This window comes from Gopherus flavomarginatus, chromosome 4 (assembly GCF_025201925.1).
Source record: "Gopherus flavomarginatus isolate rGopFla2 chromosome 4, rGopFla2.mat.asm, whole genome shotgun sequence".
NCBI lineage: Eukaryota > Metazoa > Chordata > Testudines > Testudinidae > Gopherus > Gopherus flavomarginatus.
This window is the reverse complement of record NC_066620.1, coordinates 200,619,819-200,643,007: the sequence shown is the minus strand read 5'-3', so window position 1 is coordinate 200,643,007 and position 23,189 is coordinate 200,619,819. Positions and strand designations below refer to the sequence as shown.

The following is a 23,189-nucleotide window of genomic DNA, read 5'->3' as shown; positions in this document are numbered from 1 at the left end:
TGGGATATTTTATTTTGCAAATCAAACTGTATATAATCCATACTAAATATATGCAAATACAGATAGTTAGAACAACAACAATTAGGGCTATCAAGCGATTAAAAAAATTAATCGTGATTAATTGTGCTGTTAAACAATAACAGAATACTATTTATATAAATATTTTTGGATGTTTTCCACAATTTTCAAATATATTGATTTCAATTACAACACAGAATACAAAGTGTACACTAATCACTTTGTATTTTGATTACAATATTTGCACTGAAAAAACCCAGAAGAACTAGCATTTCAATTCACCTAATACACGTGCTGTAGTGCAATTTCTTTATCATGAAAGTTGAACTTACAAATGCAGAATTATGTACAAAAAATAACTGCATTCAAAAATAAAACAGTATAAAACTTTAGAGCCTACAAGTCCACTCAGTCCTATTTCTTGTTTGCCTGAGCGATTGGCTGAACAAGTTTGTTTACATTTGCAGGTGATATTGTAAACAAGAAGCGGGCAGCATTATCACCTGAAAGTGAGAACAGGCATTCGCATGGGACTGTTGTAGCTAGTGTTGCAAGGTATTTACGAGCCAGATGCACTAGAGATTCATATGTCCATTTGTATGTCCTTTCATGCATCCATGCTGATCATGCTCTTTAAGTGGACTTGCAGGCTCTAATTGTTTAAGATTTGTTTTGTTTTTGAGTGCAGTTATGAAACAAAATTTAAAAAAAAATCTACACTTGTAAGTTGTGCTTTCAGGATAAAGTGATTACAGCACTTGTATGAGGTGAACTGAAAAATATTATTTCTTTCATTTACATTGTTTACAGTGCAAATATTTGTAATAAAAATATAAAGGAAGCACTGTACACTTTGTATTCTGTGTTGTAATTGAAATCAATATTTGAAAATGTAGAAAAAGATCCAAAATATTAAATAAATTTTAATTGGTATTCTATTGTTTAACAGTGTGATTAAAACTGCAATTAATTATTTTTTAAGTGTGATAATCAACAGCCCTACTATCCTATCAGAAGAGAGAGTATAGACGTGGCAGCTTCATATACAAGAATTCCTTGTCAGTTTTGTAACTCACAGGAGCTAATTAATCTTAATGACAAAAAACATTTAACTTACTATCTATTTCTTTTGTACTGTTCTGGGACAATGAGCTGGAATCCATTCTAGCTTACTCATCAACGAAACTATTAACTAAGTTCTCATCTTATAAACCTCACTTGAATAAGGAGTGCAGGATTGGGCTCTATGTTCTAACTGTAGAATTGAGAGCCAGAAAGAATAGAGCTCAATTTTCTGATCCCAGGCTGAATTTGCAATGCTGGCAGTTAGAAAAAAACATCTTTTCTCTTGTTAACCAAACAAAATGGATACGAACATTATTAAAAGTCAGTGTAATGGCTACACTTTAGTCCCCCTCAAGTTACTCCTGGTGGAATTCTGCCTCACTGTAAAAGCCCAGAATTAATGTCCCTCACAGATTTCCCGCCCCCCGAATAATTGATTTTGATGGGGAGGCAAAAGGAAGCTGCAATTACACCATTTGCCCACCAGTGGCTGGTGTGGCACCCAAAGAGAGGGCAGCTGCACTCTTTTAGTGCATTTCACATTCTTCAAACAGTTAAAGTTTTGCCATTTTTATGCTCTGGTAAACAGGCTTAAACTTACCTACATATTCAGCCATCCTCTGCTTGAGACTTTTTGTTTTGGGAGCGAAGTGGAGAATCGTGTCGTGGTCAGAGTCATCCTCACTCTCTGTATCACTGCATGCTTTTTTCTGAGAGACTGGAGCACGATGTGATGCGTCCAGTGGAATATAGTCACCCTTAGTCCTGGCCAACTGATGTTTCCTACAAGCAACCTGCATATAAGCTGCATCAGGTATATTACCTGTAATCAACAGAAAGAACCTAAGGTAAGAGACTAAGAGCAAAATTCAATACTACTCCTCATGACAAAGTTAATTATATAATGCTTTTTCTCCCAAGTATAGTAACACATTAGGAGTTTGGGGCTTTTTTCTGCAATACATTATTAATAATCAATTGAGATAACTGTGCATGTTATTTCCGATAGTCCAAGGGGCACAACTTGAAAGAGCACAAATATTGAGGACCACTTCCATACCCCTGCTGCTCCAACTACATCGGGGGTAGGCAAACTACAGCCCGGGGACCACATCTGTCCCTTCAAACGTTTTAATCCATCTCTCAAGTTCCTGCTGGGGAGCAGGGTCCAGGGCTTGCCTCGCTCCACGTGTGCCGTGGCTCCGCATGGCTCCCAGAAGCAGAGGCATGTCTTCGCTCCAGCTCCTATGCGTAGGGGAAGCCTGGAGGCTCTGCATGTTGTCCCCACAGATCCTATTAGCTGGGAATCGCAGCCAATGTGAGCTGCAGGGGCAGCGCCTGGGCACGGGGCAGTGTGCAAAGCCGCCTGGCTGCACCTTTGCGTAGGAGACGGAGGGCGGGACATGCCGCTGCTTCCGGGAGCTGCTTGAGGCAAGTGCTGCCTGGAGCCTGAACCCCTGACCCCTCCCACACCCCACCCCTGATCCCCCTCCAACCCCCTGAACCCCTCAGTCCCACCCCCAGCACCCTCAGGCACTCCCCAACTCCTCATCCTCAGCTCCACCCCAGCTGGAGCTCCCACCTCCCCACACACCCCAATCTTCTCCCCAGCCCGGAGCCCCATCCTGCATCCTGAATTCCTCATTTATGGCCCCACTCTAAAGGCCGCACCCCCAGCTGGAGTCTTCACCCCCTCCTGCACCCCAACCCCCAAATTTCATGAGCATTCATGGCCCACCATACAATTTCCATGTCCAGATCTGGCTGTTGGGCCAAAAAGTTTGCCCACCCCTGAACTACATGTTAACTTTCCAGTAGTTTTGAGACCCTCAATACAAAGGCCACAGTAGTCTTAAAAGCCACAAAAACCTAAATAAAAGTTTCCAGTATTTATGCCATAAATGGAGGTGCATATTGTAAGCATAACAATTCTCTTCATTTTGCCAGTCGTAATTCTCAAAAATATAAGAAAATATAACCAAGTCAAAAATATTATTAAAGTATGCTTAAGGCTGCAAATTAAAATATGAGCAGTAAGGAAAAAGAACAGTGTGCTAATCTATACCTTACACAAAAATGAAAAAGGATTACTACTACTACTACAAGTACTTAACTTTTGCATTCCTGGATTATTACTATTTGTCTCTAAACATTCATCCTTAATGCTTCATTAATAAAGTTGTATTGCATTTAATTTCCTGTTTATTAAAATGAAAATAAGAGATTAGAAAGGACCATAACCTTGAATCTATCATTTCTCTTCTATCCAAATGCCTAGTTATGGCAAGTGATCTATAATAGAGGTTTTTTGTTTTATTTCAGCACATAGCTATAAAAAAACAACCCAATTATATCTAATTTTACCTTTTCTTTTATTTCATTATTATAAATATTACAGGGCTTTCTATCATATCATCATGCTAAAAATCTACCCCAAGAGACAAGACTGACAATAGACTGTAAAGGCAAATCATACTCTCAGTTACACCAATGTAACTCTGGAATAAATGTCCTTGATATACAAGGATTTCAGTGAAGTTACTTTAAATATACATTAGTGTAACAGCATCCAGTGTTTTAAACGGTACATTGAATATTCTGCAATATGCAAGATTACGTGCAGTATGCAGTCACTGCTCAGAACAAGTTACAAACCTGCTGATAAATCCTTCCTTGTCTGTGGAGGGCTGGATTGAGTTTCAGAGGCTGAACTACTGTAATCTTCGCTGGCTGATGAGTAGTGCTCATCCTCTTCTGTCTCACATGTTTCAGCAGTGTTAATTATTCTAGACTCCGATTGGAAGATTTCTGTATACAAGGAGAAAAACCAAGACCTAGGATTTTTGTCTCAGCTACTGGAAATATCTTTAGATTCATGATGTTTCTTAATGGATTATGAACAACAATCAAGCCCGGACCCTGAAAAGACTTACCTGGGCTTAAATTTACACATTGCGCAATCCCATTGTCTTCAAAGACTTAAGGCAGTATTTTTACTTACAGTATGAATCTTAAAATCAAAATTTTAGGACACAGTAAAGTAAGGCATCATACAAATTCATGTATTTTTCACTTCAACTCTTTATCCTAAATTCAGATGATTTTAGGGGATTCTTAACATGATTTATAGCTTCATCAAAAAAGCCATTACAGCACAGCGCATATAGTCTCTCAGTATTTCTCATTTGTTACATCTTCATTATAATTCCATAAAATACATATTCAATAAAAGCAAGTTATTGAAGTAACAGTAAATTACTAGATTAGGACTAGTTTTTAATAACAGGTTGTGCCGTCTCTCATTAATGAAATCTGAGGTCCACTTCTAAAAAATGAAAATACTAAAGTCATTGGTCCCAGGCAGTAGTTTCTCAAATCCTGAGACTATGAGGCAGTTACAAATTCCATTAATCTCCATTTACAACGAGAGTTCCAGGCAGTCAGCTCCTCTTAAGGTCAGCCTAAGTGCCCGATCCTACTCCTACAAAGTCAATGGGAGTTTGGCAGATGACTTGAATAGATACAGGATCATACCCTATGCTTATTATGTGTTTTGAGATATATATTTAAATTCAACAGTTTTCAACCATAAACTCATTCTTGTATTGTTTTATATGAATAACTTACATCTGATAACAATACTTGCCAAAACACCCATCCCTCATGAATCTCAAAATGCTTTACAAACAGCTAGTCTAAAATACACCCAATAAGTAGCTACGTACTTACCTTTGCTTCTTTCAGTTTCTCTGACTGCAGAGTGTGGGCTTTCCTTCTTTTGCATTCTAAATGTTATTGTGTTAAGAGATGGTTTCTTTATTTTAAAGAGTTCATCACCCTCTGTAGGAGGGAAAAAAAATGATCAGTGTAAATAACATATTTACAAAGCAACATCACATTTGAAACATTTTATTATTTGTCTTACCATAGTGCCTAGTAGGCCTAGTCATGGACCAGGACCACACTGTGCTGTACAGACACAGAACAAAAAAGCGTCACTGCCCCAGAAAGAGTTTACGATCTACGTATAAGACCAGAGACAACAAATGGATATAGACAACCATTGATGGACCTATCCTCCGTGAATTTATGTAGTCTTTTTTTAACCCTGTTATAGTGTTGGCCTTCACAACATCCTCTGGCAAAGAGTTCCACAGGTTGACTGTGTGTTGTGTGAAGAAACACTTCCTTTACTTCCTTTTATTTTAAACCTGCTGCCTATTAATTTCATTTGGTGATCCCCTAGTTCTTGTGTTATGAGGAGTAAATGGCACTTCCTTTTTTACTTCTCCACATCAGTCATGATTTTATAGACCTCAATCATGTCCCCCCTTAGTCATCTCTTTTTCCAAGCTGAAAAGTCCCAGTGTTATCGATCTCTCCTCACACAGAAGCCGTTCCATACCCCTAATCATTTTTGTTGCCCTTTTCTAAACCTTTTCCAATTCCATTATATCTTTTTTGAGATGGGGTGCTCACATCTGCACGCAGTATTCAAGATGTGGGCGTACCATGGATTTATATAAGGCTGACCATTCAAACAGGTCCCCTTACTTTATCAGGGCAAGATAACCTTAAACAAAGGAAACAACAGTCACCTCAGGTCTTCAGTGATACTTAGGCACCTAACTCCCACTGAAATCAATGTGAGTTTGGTGTCTGGGCCTTAGTCCATAACACGGGGCAACATCCATTCCTTCATACTCCACTTCTGACCCTTGTCTTTCCGGCTCTAAGTTCTTTGGGGCAGAGACTGTCATTTATTATATGTTTGTACATTGTCTTTAGGCATTATCACAACATAAGCAAAAAATAATAAAACAACCATGACCCAAACATCAGATCCAGGATGTATGCAGCCTTATAGTTGTAGGGTCCACTCATATGAGACAGTCCTATGAGTATCAGGTAGCCATGAAGTTCCAACCCAAGCCAGAAAAATCATGGGTGCATAATGATGTCACCAAGTACCTCAGCAGTGCCAGCATCACTGCTGATCAGCCCAGATTTAGCATGGGATATCAGTTGTAATTGAGTTTACATGCAAAAAAGTACAGACCCACCCTTTTCACCTGAGTCATATATTTAGACCTGGACAACTTTAACAACATCCTGCAGTGTCTTGCAGCATCAAATAGCCAGATCTTGGCTATGCACACTTACTCCTCCTTTATCACATCATTAACTTTATTAGTCTTTGCATCACTTAATGCATATTATCTTCTTGCTATGTCTAATTATACACCTTTCTAACTTCCTAAATCTTCTCCACTTTTCAAATACTTTTAAACAAACATGTATAGTACTGTTAATCTTCAAAGAGTTTCAAAAATATTCATTTATTAAGCCCCATAACAATCCTGTTATAAATGTATTTCCTACTTCACGCATGCAGAAACAGAGACAAAATTTAAGTGACTTGTTCCAGGCAACTGAGTGTGTCAGTGTCGAAACCAGGTTGAGAGGTGCTAGCTCCTTGTCTGTGTCACTAAACCAGTAGACCTCACAATCAATGTTTCTCTTGTTCTATACTCCTCCCACTCCACCTCCACTAATTCACTCTCCCTAGCTCCTAACCTGCTCTCCGTTCAATTTCCTGTATCGTGCAGCCATCCTGCTGCTTGCTATTCAGGAACCCAAAAATGAATGCAGTGTTAGGTTATGTCTACACAGCAGCTGGGAGGATGCTTCCAGTGTGGGTAGATACAAAGGCTCTCTGCTGCAGAAAGCATGCTAAAAATAGCAGTGCAGCTGCAGGGGCACAGGCAGCATCTTGGCCTAGCTTCCCCCTCCCCCACCCCCGTGTAATTCACTCAACCCCTGAATAGGTACTCAGGTACCTAGCCTGAGCGGCCAGCTGTACCACTACCACCCCATTGCCATCTTTTAATTGGAGCAGAGCTAGTACCTGTCAGTCTACCTGGGCTGGGAAGCGCCCTCCCAGCCGCTGTGTAGACATACCCTACAGGTGCAAGTCCCAGCAGAGATCCCAAGGGAACTACTGAAGTGACACCAGCTTGAGGGGTGACTGCAGGTGCCAGTACCTGAGGCGTTTGAGTGATTAAAGCACAGGACTGGGCACCAGGCCTCCTGGGTTCTCATCCAAGCCCCTAACACTTGGGCTTGTCCACCCTTGGAAGTTAACGGGGAATAAGGCGAGGTCGGTGTAAGTCAGAAGCTAGTTGAGCCCAGTCCAGACCAGAAGGGCCCAGACAGAGGCCAGCCTGGGGCCCGTTCCCACACACACGCTGCGCGGCGGAAGGGAGCCGGCGCTAGACTTTACCATCTCGCTCCTCGTCGGCACCGAAGCTCAGCAGGGCCATCTCTCCCCGCGCCTGCCCAGCTCTGGGGTTTGCCCCCCGTGGCCTGCCTCGGGGCACGCCGCCGCCATCCTCCTGTTCCTCCCGACCCCCAGTGTCCCCCGCTGGCCCCTCTGCGGGCGGCTGCCTCTCGGCGGCGGGCCTGGCAGGGCCCTGCTCCTGCTCCTCTTCGCCCTGGTCCGCCTCAGAGCCAGTGCCCTGCTCCCGTTCCGGCTCCGGCTCCGGCTCCCCTTCGCTGCTGCTGCTGCTGCTGCTGCAGCTGGACGCGGCTCTCTGCCGGCCCCGGAAGTTCCGCGGGGGCCTCCTAAACATTCTATCCGGTAACGGTCACAACGCGCGACAAGAGCCAAGCTCCGACGGCGCGAGCCTGTCCCGGAAACGTAGCTCCCTCCTCACAACTCCCAAGTGCGCATGCGCAGCTTCACTCGTCCATAGTGAGCGGCGGCGATGACGACAACGAGGAGCGGGGGGGGGGGGAGTGGAAGATGCCCCCCCCACTGGAGGCGACCCCGCCCCCTGAGAATCGGGTGGCTGGAGCCAAGTAGGCAGCTGTGCAGTGAGCCAGAGGGGCGGCTCCTCACTTAACCCTTGAAAGGCTGGATTGGGGGGGGCTGCCTGGGGTGCCAGAAAGCGGTGCACCCCGCCGTTTTTTTTAAACAGCGGAGCACGAGGCTGGCGCTGCTCCCCGCTAGAAGGGCCGCACGGGGTCTGCTCTTCGGGCGGAGAAGCTGGGTGTCTACTCCGCCTGCAAGGCACCTAGCGGGGCCGCGGGGAGTCGCACAGGCCCGCTGAGGGCCGGGGCCCAAGGGGTGGGCGGGTCCAGTCCCTGGCCTGGGGAATGGTGTATGTGGGAGCAGCCCAGGCACCCCTCCCCCAGCCGGTGCGATCCCCTGCAGCACCCTCCGACCGGCTACCTTCTGCCCTGTGCATCCCCCACCCCAACAACCCACCCTGTCCTGCCATTTTTGCCTCTAGGCAACCTCCACCTGGCAACCCTCCTCCCCCCACGGTCACTTTCACCCCTGCATCAAGCTCGGGACCCCCCCACTGCCACCTGACTTCTCCCTCCTGCCCACTCCTCCCTTGTGCAGACCCCTTCCTGCCACCTTCACCCCCCTGCAACAATCCCGTACACCCCCCTCTCTGCCACCTTCACCCCCTGGAAGAGCCCCCATACAACCCCCCTCTTGCAGAACCCCCCATACCCCTTGCACTTTGTGAACATCTGGGCCCCTGAGGGGAACTGGGTTGTAGGAAGGTGGGGGCTGGACATTGGAGGGGAAGGTGCAAGGTGGAAGTTTTGCTTAGGGCCAGGGCCGGTGCAACCATTTAGGCGACCGCTGGGATTTGGGGGGGGCGCCATTGTCTTCGGCAGCAACCGCAGTGGCCGGATCTTCGGGCGCTCCGTTTGCCGCCAGCATTTAGCTGGAGGGAGCTGGGGCAGGGGAGCGCAGGGAGGGCTGCCTGCAGCAGGTAAGGGGGGGGGCAGCACGCAGGGGAACTCCCTGCCCCAGCTCACCCCTGCCTCGCCTTCTCCCTGAGCACGCCATGGCTGCTTCACTTCTCCCACCTCCCAGGCTTGCGGCACCAATCGGCTTAGGTGCCGCAAGCCTGGGAGGCAGGAGAAGTGAAGCAGCGACGGCGTGCTCGTGCGTGGAGCAGGGGTGAGCTGGGGCGGGGGGGGAGGGGGGCTGGGGAGCTGCCGCAAGGGGGGCACCTCAGGGCGGAAGCTGCAGCGGTGGAGGGGGGCGCCTCAGGGAGGGGGCGCGGCAGCGGGGTGCAAGGTGGAAGTTTTGCGTAGGGCGCGAAACATCCTTGCACCGGCCCTGCCTAGGGTGCAAAATATCCTTGCACTGGCCCTATGCGCCTGTGCTGAGGGTCCCCAGCCTGGCATGGGAGAAGTGTTGGAGAGGCTGTTTGGGGTAGAAGGGTGTGAGGGGAATGAGTCAGGGCTGCATTATGCAGTGGGCTGATCTGTGGGGCCCACCTCCCTTGCTGCAGGTACCAGAGGGAAGGTGCACAGTGACTGAGGCAGGGCATTACAGGAAGAAGGCACCAATCTGTGGTTAAGGCAGTTGACAGCTGCGTGGAGAATTTCCTTTATTCCTGACTCAGCCTGCCACACCATCCCTCCTGTGCAAGTCACTTACACCAAACTCTCCACAGCCCCGGGCACAGATTATGTTCCCCACAGTCCAGTTGCTGGAGTTAAGACCCTTGGGGCAAGTTTTGCAGTGCTGAGTGCTCACAGCTGCAGTTGAAATCAGGTGGCGCTGTGGTGTGAGCACAGAAAGTCCTAGAAAAATAAGTGCTCTTAAAAATAAAGCCTATGGGGCACTCAAAAATGGTGGACACAATGATTTTTTTCTTAATCTCAGTACCTCGGTTCTCCGTCAGGAAAATAAGGATAATAATAATTAATACCACTTTTCCTGAGTGGGATGGTGTGAACATGTTACATTTGTGAAGCATTTGCTACATTGAAAATATCATAAAATAACTGAGAAAAGTGCCACATAATAATAAATCAATTCTGTATTCAGTGCAGAGCTACCCTTACAGAGCACTGTCTATCTTGTGCACTGGATGAGGCAGGGGTACTGTGGAAAATAGTAGTTTTTAGTCACATGATCACATACTATCGTAATGCATACACACATGGGAGGCTGAATTAAGGGCTTGTCCATACTTGAAAGTTAATTCTCATAATGTGTTTCTGTTTCAGGAATAACTATTTCTAAATTTATGGATTATTTCTGGGTGCTAGCATAATATTAAATCTGTATTATATGCCTCTTACAAATAATAATTCTTGATGCAAATATTATCTTACCTATTGATTTCTAAGACAAGTGACCACCATTAAAGAGGGAGGCAGCATTCTATGATGGCACCGTCCCAGTTTATCAGAACCAAGATTTAGTCAGATTTGCATAACAAAAATGTTCTATGTAAAATATCAGAATACTTAGCTGTTTCTATGTCTTTTAATCCATTAGCTATCTTTTACCCGGAGAGACCTGCAGCAATAACAGAACTTCACAGATGTACAATATATATAAATAGAACTCAAGTTATCCGCTAATTTTTTGTCCAAGTAAAGCTTGTTTTAGAGGCCAGTAGGAAACTAGTGAGGTTGAGGTGTCTCCATTCTCATGAGTAAGTTTTAGACATACTCACTGGGGGGAGGGCTAGCTCAGTGGTTTGAGCATTAGGGTGTTACACCCAGGATTATAAATTCAATCCTTACAGGGGCCATTTAGGGAACTAGGGTAAAAATCAATTTGGAGATTAGCCCTGCTTTGAGCAAGGGGTTGGACTAGATGACCTCCTAAGGTCCCTTCCAACCCTGATATTCTAAAAAGCAGTGTGTCCCGCAGCGCTTTCTTGTCCCAACTTAAACTGTTTGCATTTTGCATCATTACATCCACACAATGTGGTGGTGGTGGTGTTTTTTAAATAAGCACCACATTCTGTGCAGACATCCTCTGGTGCAATGTTTCACCACTAAGCTATATATGCATTCTGCTATTATTCCAACAGTGCAATGTGTTCGGGCTACCAGATGTCTGGGTTTTCCAGGACATTGCCTGTTTTTTGAACCCCTGTCCAAGGGGATTTTTCAAATAACAGGCAGGCCTGGTCCACACTATACAGTTAAATCGATTTAAACAGCGTTAAATCGATTTAACTCTGTACCCGTCCACACTACAAGGCACTTTAAATCGATTTTAAGGGCTCTTGAAATCGATTTGTGTACTCCTCCCCAACGAGAGGAGTAACTCTAAAATCGATATTACTATATCAATTTAGGGTTAGTGTGGACGGAAATCGAAGTTATTGGTCTCATTCCTTTAATGTAGCTACCCAGAGTGCACCGCTCCAGAAATCGATGGTAGCCTAGGACCATGGACACACACCACCGAATTAATGTGCCCTAGTGTGGACGCATAAAATCGATTTTATAATATCGGTTTTATAAAACCGGTTTTAGTAATTTCGATTTTATGCTGTAGTGTAGACGTAGCCGCAATGTCAGGGGGTTTGGTAGAGCCGAGGCTGCAGCTCAGAAAGAGCCCCAATTGGTCCACTTCCCAGCTGGTCTCTCCCATGCATTGGCAGCTGATTGGTTCATTCTGCATCCACAGCTGCCAGATCTTCCCACCCTGGCCCCAGTCAGCTCCCAGCCCTGGGAAGGGGGCCCACAGAGACTGATGGCTGTTGCTGTGCCCAGGGCTTGCACCAGCCACCCTGCTAACATGACAAGGAGTACCCCTGCTGCAAGTACCCCTTTAGCTTCCCCAACTGTACCCTGCCTTCCATCCTCCCCGCTTCCCCAGTATCCTCTTTTGGGGAACCTGAAATATGGTAACCTTACACTGTAGGAGCTCTACTGGAACTCTGAATCAGGGGGTGAAATTAATAAATTCCTATGATTCCTCTGGGGGAAAAATCTGTGTGGGGATTGGTCCTGCTTTGAGCAGGGGGGTTGGACTAGATGACCTCCTGAGGTCCCTTCCAACCCTGATATTCTGTGATTCTATGATTTTGTAAGACAGCTCCATTGTCAAACAGCTGCAGTCAGGCAGCATGGAAGAAATACATGACTTGAAATGCATGGCGTTCTGGTGACCGCTGTTAAGATGGGACCGGACCATTTCCTCTCCCCAGAAAGCAAGAAAACCCAGAACCTCAGCATGGGTCCATGCAGAAACACAGGGCATGGTTGCTGTATGATCTGTATGTCTGGGAGCTGGAATCACACTGCAAGCACCTGTCGGTGAGCTAGCATTTAAATAGAGTGATGGCATCCCATCAAGCTGACTGATCCTGGCAGAGTAGAGGGCACATACGTGAGACAGGTTGACCCAGATATGCAGCAAAGTCCCCCTACTCCACCAGCTTTCAATGGTTAAAAGTGGAGCTGCCCCTCAAGCTGATTGGACAGTGGCCTACTGTGCTTCCTCCTACCCCCTTCCCAATCACCAGGGGGCAGGGTCCCTTCCAGTGGGCAGGACCAGCAGGGAGCCTGATTGTTTTTTTCACACTCCACCTCCACATAGCTCTTTTGCAATGCGAGGGCTGCTAGAGGTGGAATAGTTTATTTGAAATGGGGATGCATCCACGCCTACCTTATTGCCTGCTAACTCATTCTAAAATTTATGAAACTTGCTTTCAAAATGGATTTTGTAATGCAGATTGAGACACCAGATAATTAAAAAAAATTATTTATGAATGCAAGACATTTTATCCCAAGTGAGACAAGATCTAAAATTACACAGACAATCTTAATTCTGGCATTTCCAAACTTTTGGTTGCTTAACTTCGAAACCTTCACATTCTTTTAACAGTTTTTTTTTAACTTCTCTCTAATAATGTTGTAACATCCAGAAGTGATCTGTTTGCCCTGTCAATCAGATCCTTATTTTGTCACTTCTGATAATCTTATGTATGCTATGCCTTTATACTCTGCTTTGACTTACAGCTTTTATCGTCTTCTATGCTATTTCCACATTTTTCCAGAAATGTGCAAACCCCCGTTAACTTTCCCTTTTGCAGCATCCCATAAAGTGTTTTGAAAGGGTTTGTGTAATTTATTTCAAAGGTGGTTCTTATCTCACCCTTTATTGATTCAATAATTAATTAGCACTTTCACAGAGAATTATTAAGACAACAATGCTGATAAGAGGTTCTATAAAGTCTTCTCAGCAACAGTACTCACACCTCTCTGCAGAGTTCAGTTATGAAATATGTAGCCACATGCATCACCAATTTTCAGCTTAGTTGAAATAAAAAAGTGGCCTGCCCTAAAATATTCCATAGTTTTGTTCAAGTGTAGGGGAAAGATCTGGTAAGGAAGTTTATTACAGGGCACTGGTGGGAGTTGCTGAAAGAAACAGGAGTTGGGAGTGGGAATACAGTGGATGAGAAAATATAAACAAAAGTAAGCATAGCAACTTCTAGCACTCTGAAGAATATACATTATCTTTAACCTCTAACATAATTCTATTAAATATCAATCTAAAGTATATAGCTGTGCAGAATAGCTGCTGTCCCCTATCACAGAGCCTAGAATAGTGGTTCTCAATCAGGGCTATATGTACCCCTGGAGGTACACAGAGGTCTTCAAGGGGGTACATCAACTAATCTAGATATTTGCCAAGTTTTATAACAGGCTACATGAAAAGCACTAGTGAAGTCAGTACAAACTAAAATTTCATACAGACAATGACTTGTTTAGACTGCTCTATATGCTCTACACTGAAATGTATGTACAATATTTATATTCCAGTTAGTTTATTTTATTAATTATATGGTAAACATATAATTTTTCAGTAATAGTGTACAATTTGTCAGTAATTGTGTACTGTGACACTTCTGTATTTTTATGTTTGATTTTGTAAGGAAGTAGTTTTTAAGTGAGGTGAAACTTGAGGTACGCAAGACAAATCAGACTTCTGAAAGGGGTACATGATCTGGAAAGGTTGAGAGTGACTGGCCTAGAATGTATGGGGGAAAATGCACCTAAAGTAGTGCAGTATAAGAACGGGTAAGACCCCTGTGGTCGATTCATGGGAACATGGATAGACAAAATTCTCTAGTTACATGAAAACTAACATTAAAACATGTTAAACTGAAGAAACAAATGCATTTGAAAAAAAATCAGCTGTGGGTTACTGAAGTACTAGGCATGAATCATAGCATCAGGGTAACAAATTGCAATAAATTATCTTGCTTAAGTCTGGTAACATTTTTATTGCCACTACAGTCTTGTTTTTCTAATGCTACAACAATCAAATTCATTGCATTAATGAGTGCTTGCATTTTTCTGCGTGTCTGTGCTGCAGCGAGATTTCTCAAGTACTGCATATGTGTTCAGCAGTTAGCAATATTTTCTTTGCCAAAATTCAGTCTGCATGAGTCAGTGCTGCTGTCAAATCACATTCTGTCCATTTAATCTGGAAATCTACTTTACAGATGGTTACAGAGATGTTCTATGAATATCAGAATAGGAATAATTTCTAAATGAGTGGCCAAAGAGTCTTTACTGCTCTAAGGGTATGTCTACACTACCCACTGGATAGGCAGGTAGTGATCGATCTATTGGGGATCAATTTATCGTGTCTAGTGTAGACACGATAAAATCGATCCTCGATAGCTCTGCCGTCAACTCCAGAACTCCACCGCAGCGAGAGGCGGAAGCGGAGTCGACAGGAGCGGCAGCGGTCGACTCGTCGCTGTCCTCACAGCCAGGTAAATTGACCTAAGATACATCAACTTCAGCTATGCTATTCGCATAGCTGAAGTTGCGTATCTTAAGTCGACTCCCCTCCCCCAGTGTAGTCCTAACCTTATAGTATGAGTAACCCAACCTTCCTCCCTGAGAACCTCCTTGTCTTGGCAAGAGAACAGGATTGGGGCTTTTTTTTTTTTCCATACAGATTTACTCTTTTTGAAATAGTAGGGATCCTACAAGGTTACACACCAGCCATCCCCATTCACTAGCTAATGAAATGTGAAAGTGTCTGGTTCAGAACCCAAAACACTGCTTTTTGGAAGGGCATGTGTTGGAGGCAGCAGACACCTTTTTGAGATGTTGCCACACAATGTCAATATCAGAAACACACCAGCCTCATTGCTTTGGGTATGGGACATACATATTCACATGTCCCTGTGCCTATAGCATAGCAGATTCCCAGGATTAGGTAACAAAAGATGCTTCCGAAATAGAAAGGCCAGACTACTGAAAATATCAAACATTTGTGAAGGAGGAAAAAATTGGGGTGTAATTGCACATGGGACTATGGGATTAATAAGGACTAGCAGAAGTATTAAAGGACAGACAGAGTTGGTTACCATGTATGAAATGTTGGGGGACAATTTTTAGGGGTTTGTGTAAATAATTTTCAGGCTAACCGTCACAAAAGAGCCAGTGCCATCCCTCATCCAGGTGTATTCGAAACAACAGCTGGGGCAACTGCCAAGGGGAACTTCCAGTCTAAAGAGGTACCTCCCATTGCCCATCATAGGTAAACAGAAGGTCGCATATAAATTAGTTTGTGTGTAAACACACTGCAACTGTTTTGATTTTTCAAAAACAGTAGCAAATTGTATGTAACATGTCTCATCCACTAGACGGCAGTTCATTAACTGCACACAAAATATTTCACCCTTACCCATTTTGTCTCACAAGCTGTGGGTCACTTTGGTGAGGAAGCCTTTCTCTGATGCATCAGAAATCTTTATCAAAATCTTTTATCTTGTTTTTTGCTGAACCATTAAATGATGTTCTGAGCATGTTCTTGAATGGATTTGTCTCTCAGCAACCTAGGCATCGTTACCTGGGCATAGGTAATGTATGGCTTGGGCAGAACATCAGTGACTTCTGCCATTTTTTCCAGACAAGCAGCGACACAGCAGAAGAGGTGAGCCACACGGCTGAATATATTTGAGGCAGGGGTAGGGAGAAAATCTGATCCTGCTGCTCCCAGTTCAGGGGTTGGCCAACTACTCTATCCGTGGCCTATTCTGCTAATATTGGAGATCTTCACCTATCAGCTTTCAGATCACCATGTTCAGCGGCTGTTCTAGGCACAGGCAAGCTAGGCAGCTTCCTTGGGCGGCAAAACCATGGCAAAAAGGTATGATCTACCTCACACGAGCCTGCCACAGTGCAGACAGTCTGTGTACATCCTGATGCACCTTAACAGTTACTTAATATGCTTTGATCTCATTCTCTTTGAAAGGGACAAGATCAAAGTGCGTTAACAAACTTAATGCATGTCAGCAGGGTGCACATGGTGTGCACACTGTACCTATTAACACATGCACTGAGACCTCAGCAAGTGCCATAAGGCTGGAGAGCCCAGCGTAGTTCAGTGAGGGCAGGCCAGGGGAGCCCATGGCCCAACCTGGACCCCAACAGACTGTCTCCAAACAAGCCTGAGTACCAGGGCCCCCGGGGTGGGTTGTGATCAGGTATGTGGCACCCCTTACCCCCATCTGCTTCCTGCCCTTGTACTCCTGCCCCTCCCATATCTGCTCCTGCCCCCCAGGATCCTGCCCTCCACCCTAGTCTTCCTGCCCCTCTCTGCTACCCAAAGTCCTGCCCCCACCTCATCAGCTCTAGCTGACTCTTTTCGCCCCATGTTCTATCTCCACCCCATCTGCCCCCCCAGGTCCTGCCCCGATTTCCGTAACCCCTCCACCCTAACCTCCCTGCCCCTCATCTCCCCTCCATGTCCTAGACCATCTGCCAGCTGGGGTAGTATCCCCCCCATCTATCTCCCAACTCATATGTCTCCTGACCCCTCCCCCCCAGGGTCTGCCCCTTTCCCCAGTTCTTCTACCAAGTTCTAGCCAAGTCTGCAAAAGAGCTAACCATGTATAGAAAAAAGCCAGTTGCATAAGGACCAAGGATTGAATGTTGTCATATTTTCAGAGTTTTTTTCACATTAGCATCTCTGAATGATGTTAAGAGATTATGCACCCTCTCATTGTATGCCTCAAAGTAACTCAGCTCAGTGTCCTTGTGGCACCTTAGAGACTAACAAATTTATCTGGGCATAAGCTTTCATGGGCTAAAACCCACTTCATCAGATGCATGGAGTAGAAAATAAAGGAGCAGGTATAAATACATTAAAAGATGGGAGTTGCCTTACCAAGTGTGAGGTCACACCACTCCATGCATCTGATGAAGTGGGTTCTAGCCCACGAAAGCTTATGCCCAAATAAATTTGTTACTCTTTAAGGTGCCACAGGGACTCCTCATTGTTTTTGCTGATATAGACTAACACGGCTATCCCTCTGAAATCTGTCAGCTCAGTGTGATGTTTCACCTCCTCTTCTTGAATCAGATTTACATGCCAGAACATTTCCTTGCAAAATCATAGAATTATGCCCACTTCCTCAGCAGAACCTGTCATTGTGTAAGATTTTCCAGATCATTTTGTCCATAAGCAAAGAGGCAGGCATTGTAACCGTCAAAGATTTTGTCTAGGAGTAGCTGGGCCAGCTAACAATACACAACTTCTTGACTGGCACATGTCTCATCCTCTGGATTCAGCAACCAAAAACAACAGTCATAGGAGAACGTCAGCCGCCTGTTTGTGTGAAGATGATATATCAGTATTTCCTTTCAAGAAACTGATACAACACATTTTGTTCAAACTTACTGTTCCCTTTGGGTTAGTGGCCTGACTGACTGCAACAGTCATAAGACTGTTCTCTCCAGAAGATTCTCCCCTCACACAGATGTTCAGTCGCTCTTTCACATTTCCAAGACTCCCCCATTTTCATAATAGAGATCCAAGTCTGAAGAACTGTCAGATATTACAGTCATATTTAGACTTCAGTCAAGAAGAAGCTGCTGCACTTCTCATTTTTCTGACTCCGTTAATTACATTCTCACAAACTGCTCTGCTTTCTCTCTTCTTCAAAAGGCCACTTGGTAGATCTGTGTGCTCAGTCTCTTCCCAACTAACCAAATCTCATAATCTTCCTTCCCCACCCAGCACACTATCTCAAAGGGCCCCTGCCATTTAGTGAACATTTTGCACTTGGAGCTAGGTAGTAATAACAAGACACGCCCCCCGGACTGGTAAACCCCAGCCACACATTCCTATTATACTGATACCAGAGATATTCCCTGGACTCCATTGTGTGTCCCTAGCTTCCATTTTGAATAGACAAAAATCACTCCATCATCAGGAGCTGCAGCTCTCAGGATACTTCACTGCTGAAAGTAGGAAAAAGGGTTGAAAGTTCAGCTGGGGAAAAAAACCTATAAAATTGGCAGAAAGCCAAACAGGTGCAGCATAACTCAGTGGTAAACAACTAGTGATAAGGATGTGCAGTAACATCTGACAGTTGGCAGGATAGTATAAAAGGCAAACAGGAGGGTTAGAACAGAGGAGCAGAGAGAGATGGAGAGCAGACAAGAAGCTGAGAGAGAGAGAATGGGAATGGAGCCGAGCAGATAGCTGACTGAAGCAGCAGCAATAAGATAGCACAGTGAAGCCGAAAGGACAGAGTATAGCCTGCTATAATTATAGTATTAGTGTAGGATTAGTGTTAGTATGTGTATGCCTGGGTTAATAAAGATGCATAAGATTTTGTTAAATGTTTTACATAAGTAAATTATATTACTAAGAACTGCTGTCAGCGATCTCTTGCAGACTGGCCATCTGTAACAGTGCAATCACTTAGAATCATTTGAACTGTACACAACTGCGGTTTGAATGCTCTTTAACTTGCAATAAGGGATAGGTATCTGATTTTTATTTCTAGATTATTACTGTATTAGGGATTATTAGTTACATTAATAAAAAGATAATTTGTTTTGGAAAGAATACTGCCTGTGTCAGTCACTTAGTGGAAGGCTGTATCCATGTCCTTTAAGTGTTTCCTTACTATCTTGAAGAGCCATACCTTAGGAGACACAGATTAAAGGGGAGATAGGTAGGCTATTCTGGGGGCACCCCAAAGCCTGTTTTTCAGGGTAATAGTACAGCTCCTGTGAATGTTGCACAGCCTGTAAATTTTGCTTGACAAAGGCCCTAATCAAATCCAGCTGTTTCTGCAGATTTAAGACATACTTCACAATATTCTCAGCCTTGGTTCCTTGGTCCCGACAAGCTTCCTGCATGAGGTCTAGAAGGCCTTCCATACAATAGCCCAAAAGGGGAGAGCCCTGTTGAAGATCGGGGCACCTCCCTGATGCCAACCATTAGATACAAGAGCAGTTTTTCCTAGTTGTGGGATTTGGCTGTGACAAACTTGCATACATTCCCTTTAGTGCTGGTTAAAATGTTCCACTACCCTGTCCATTTTGAGGTGCTAAACTGAAGTTCTTGTGGACTGTATGTCAAGTAGGGAGCAAACTTCTTGTAGTAACCTTGGCATGAAGGTTGTGCCCTGATCTAGGTAGGCATCCCCAGGATGATGTTGACCGGCGAACACTTTTAGCAATTCATCTGTAACTGCCTGGGCTGATACTGACTACAGGAAAATTACTTGAGGGTACCGGGTGGCATAATCTAATGACTAAAATGTAGCAGCATCCCCTGGCTATCGGTTCAAGCTACCCAACTTAATCTGGCCCAATACGTTCAAATGGTTTCTCTACTAAGGAAAAGAGGAACCAGGGTAGATGTGGGACACACTGACTGACATTTGGGACAGGGAAAAAAATCCTAATTATAGATATAAAATGAGGGGGTCTAAATTAGCTGCTGCCACTCAAGAAAGAGACCTTGAAATCATTGTAGATAATTTCATGAAAACTACTCAGTGCGCAGTGGCAGTCAAAAAAGCTAACAGAATGTTAGAAGCCATTAAGGAAGAGATAGATAAAACAGAAAATATCATAATTCCACAATATATATCCATGGTACACCCACACCTTGAATACTGTGTGCAGTTATGGCTGCCTCATCTCAACAAATATATATTACAATTGGAAAAGGGCAGAGAGGCCAACACAAATGATTAGGTGTATGGAACAGCTTTCATATGAGGAAAGATGTAAAAGATTGGAACTTAAAAAAGACACAACTAAAGGGGGACATAATAGAGGTCTATAAAATCATGAAGGGTATGGGGAAAGCCAATAGGGAAGTGTTATTTACCTCTTCACATAACACAAGAATTGGGGTCACCCAATGAAATTAATAGGCAGCAGCTTTAAAACAAACAAAATAAAGTACTTCTTCACACAATGTACAGTCAACCTTTGGAATTCGTTGTTAAGGATGTTGTGAAGGCCAAAAGTATAACTGGGTTCAAAAAAGAATTAGAGGATAGGTCCATCAATAAATAAGAATCAACCAAGATAAGCAAGGATGCAACCCCATGCTCCAAGTATCACTAAACTTCCAACTGCCAAAAGCTGGGACTTGTCAACAGGGAATAGATCACTTGAAACTGCTCTGTTCTGTTAATTCCCTTTGAAACATCTGGCACTGGCCATAGTCAGAGACAGTATATTGAGCTAGATGGACCATTGGTCTGACCCCTAAAGGAGCTGGGGACCTCTAGCTGTGACTGGCATATTCCAGCTCTTTGACCACCTGAACTAGGACATCTCCTTCCACATCAAAGTGAAGATACTGCGCATCCCATACTGCATCCGCCAAGGTCCTATCCACCCTCACTAGCTGCCCATTCAAACAGCTAAACACCCTGTCATTTTGCTTGAGGTAGCAGCCCTTTTGTGGACCTGTCAAGAGTGTCCAAACTGTACTGGGTAGCTGTGCTCTTCTGTGCTCTTTCAGCAGTTCTGGTCCAGAGTTCATAGGGTCCCTGGAGGCCTGACTGGCCAAAGGTGGTGGTATCTGAGTCTGGATCCTAAGAGGGCACCTCTGGAGGGTCCAAGCCACACTGAGTGACAGCTGATTTAAGGACTCATCTTCCCAGGTCCTTAAATGTTAGTAGAGCTTGGTTCTGGGCAAAGCAGTGCTCTGTATGTGTTTTATGGGCCTGGGTGGTAGTGCTAAACAGTTCAGGGTCAGTAAAAGGGAAGTTCTTTCCATGAGGTAAACAAGTGCCTCCTGCAGGCTAGGATCTGAGTGTGATTGGTTTGCTTCCTGTAGCAGGCCAGTTACCGGGCCCCGATCTCAACCAGCACCACTGTGTCTGACAATTCTTTCATCAGGCCACTACCAACCCTGCAGCCAGAGCCGGTGCTAGGCATAAGCAGACTAAGCAATTGCTTAAGGCCCCAAATAGATCAAGCTTAATATTAATTATTAGTATGTGTTGTGGGGGGAGGGGTTCCCAATGAGCTAGCACTGATACTGCCTGCAGCACTCCTGTTTATTGACAGCTTAAGCCTGCTAGTGGGTAGGATTGGAAATCTCCATGGATGCATCCTATAAGCAACATTCCCCCGTCACTAGGAAGTCAGGGGCCCAGTAGCTGCTCATATATAAATGTCTGTCTAGAGTTGGAGTCAACCAGCACCTGGACCTCCCTGCATTGACTATAATGGGGACAACTAGAACACCTGGCTTCCTGAGGAATGCTGATGTCTCGGAAGAGCAGGCTACAGCATAGTCAAATTCCCTACTGGAGCAGGAGCTGTGCCCCTTCTACTCACAGGTGAAGCCAGATCAGGCTCCTTGATAATCCTAGGAGTTGTACCAGTTCCCACCTAGTCAGTAGTGGTTTACAACAGGGGAACAACTTCTGCAGCTCCTGTCGGCGCCCTTATTTCACAGGCCTCTTCATTCACCACCCAACTGCACTCCTTTGGGACTGTCACCCCAAAGGTGGTATGACCTTAGGTAGAGGACTGCCCCAGATCACAGAATGGCCTTCCAATGGCCCTCGCAAGTCCCTGGGTTTTCCCTTCTTCTGTGAGTCCAGAAACCAGAACACCCACTTAGAACCATAGTTCTCCTGATTATGGTCAGGAGGGTGCCCCACAGTCTAATTCAGCCTCCAAAAGTTCTCAACCAAATATACTGTGGTCTTCAGGTTGGCTGCCTGATCCTGGTAAACCCACTCCTGAGGTCCTTGTGGCAAGACCCAGCAGAACTGCTCAGAAACAACCAGCTCAACAATTTCACCAGAGGATTAGGATATTTGCCTTAGCCACTGGGAGCAAAAGTCTCAGAGGCCTTGCGCCACCAGAGGCCTTGCATCAGCACCCAGTTGCGAAAACTGAGAATAAATGTTTTGGCCCGGAACTATCCACAGTAACCCGCCTCCATGAGGCCCAGACAATCCAAACTAGCAGCTTTAAGTCTTTCATAATCTCCATCAGACATGAAGCCTAATACCCTACATGCTGCTTGGCCTCCCTAACCTGACAAGGGCTAGCCAGAGGGCCAATTGCTCCCAGGGCCAATGGTGGGCCAGGGCCAGGACCAGGCACTCAAATGCCTCCAAGTATGCCTCTGGATCTTCTTCCGGACCCATCTTGGTCAGGGCCCCTCCGCTAACCAGGGTCACTGGGGATGCCACACACACATCTGCTCCAGGGCATTCCCGGTTCATTAAGTGGAGGAAGATCTGCTGCTCTTGCTCCATAAATTGTTGGATCTGGATTTTCTGCTGCTGCTGCTCCACAAGCTATTTCAAAAGACACCTTGTTGCTCATGGCAACACTGTTAATTATAACTCTGAGTTGTTGACTGCAGATAATGAGCCGGTGACTGGGTGCCTGCAATGGACTACACTGAGAATGCCACTCTCAGGGCAGACTGCAAAAAATAGGACAGACAATCCCCAGAACTGGTGGTTTATTCTATAATTAGATTCACCAAGCCAGTAACAAAAGAGTTTCTGCAGAACCACACTGGTTAACCAGAAGCCAAACCCAGTCCCCTTAGGCATTCCAGCCCTTGGCTCCCATCCCAACAAACAGGCCTAATATAGTGAGAGGGTACTGAAAACCCAATTCACCATATGTGAAGTTTTACTAATCCCAAAGGATCAGACACTTACCTCTAGGTCAATATATATCTTAGATCTTACACAAATATGCTGTCAGCCAATGCTTAGTAAACTAACTAAGATTTAATAATAAAAGAATAGAGTTAAAATGGTTAATAGATCATATGCATACAAATGATTGCAAAGTCCTTATATCAGGTTTGTAGCAGTGATGGAACAGACTGCTGGCTTGCAAAAGTCTCTCTGGTAACTTCCAAAAGATTGGAAGGTCCTCAGTCCTTAGTTCAAAATGCTCCCTCTAGTTATAAATTCACAGTCCTGAGAATTGGAGTAGGAGGGAGGCAAAATGGACATGTCTCAGGTGCCTTTTATATCCTCTGCCATGTA

At 44.7% G+C, this 23,189-nt stretch overlaps 2 protein-coding genes across 7 annotated transcripts in view; both read right to left on the bottom strand.

The window, feature by feature from the left end:
- Positions 1–7,811, bottom strand: part of GCFC2 (GC-rich sequence DNA-binding factor 2) — a 35,306-nt gene extending 27,495 nt beyond the window's left edge. For 4 of the 6 annotated variants that reach the window (XR_007774025.1, XM_050950735.1, XM_050950738.1 and 1 more), the window contains exons 1-4: positions 7,367–7,810; positions 4,813–4,923; positions 3,739–3,891; positions 1,685–1,906 (exon numbers count right to left, since the gene is read on the bottom strand). Coding sequence is in view for 5 of the 6 variants with exons in the window: in XM_050950735.1 (XP_050806692.1) it covers positions 1,685–1,906; positions 3,739–3,891; positions 4,813–4,923; positions 7,367–7,715 (835 nt within the window). In the remaining variant the exon portion in view is untranslated. Of the gene's footprint in view, positions 1–1,684; positions 1,907–3,738; positions 3,892–4,812; positions 4,924–7,366 lie in introns of all 6 variants that reach the window. The other 2 variants (XM_050950739.1, XM_050950740.1) reach the window with 1 other exon arrangement.
- Positions 1–23,189, bottom strand: part of LOC127049726 (uncharacterized) — a 202,186-nt gene that overhangs the window by 153,746 nt on the left and 25,251 nt on the right. The gene's annotated exons all lie outside the window — the stretch shown is intronic.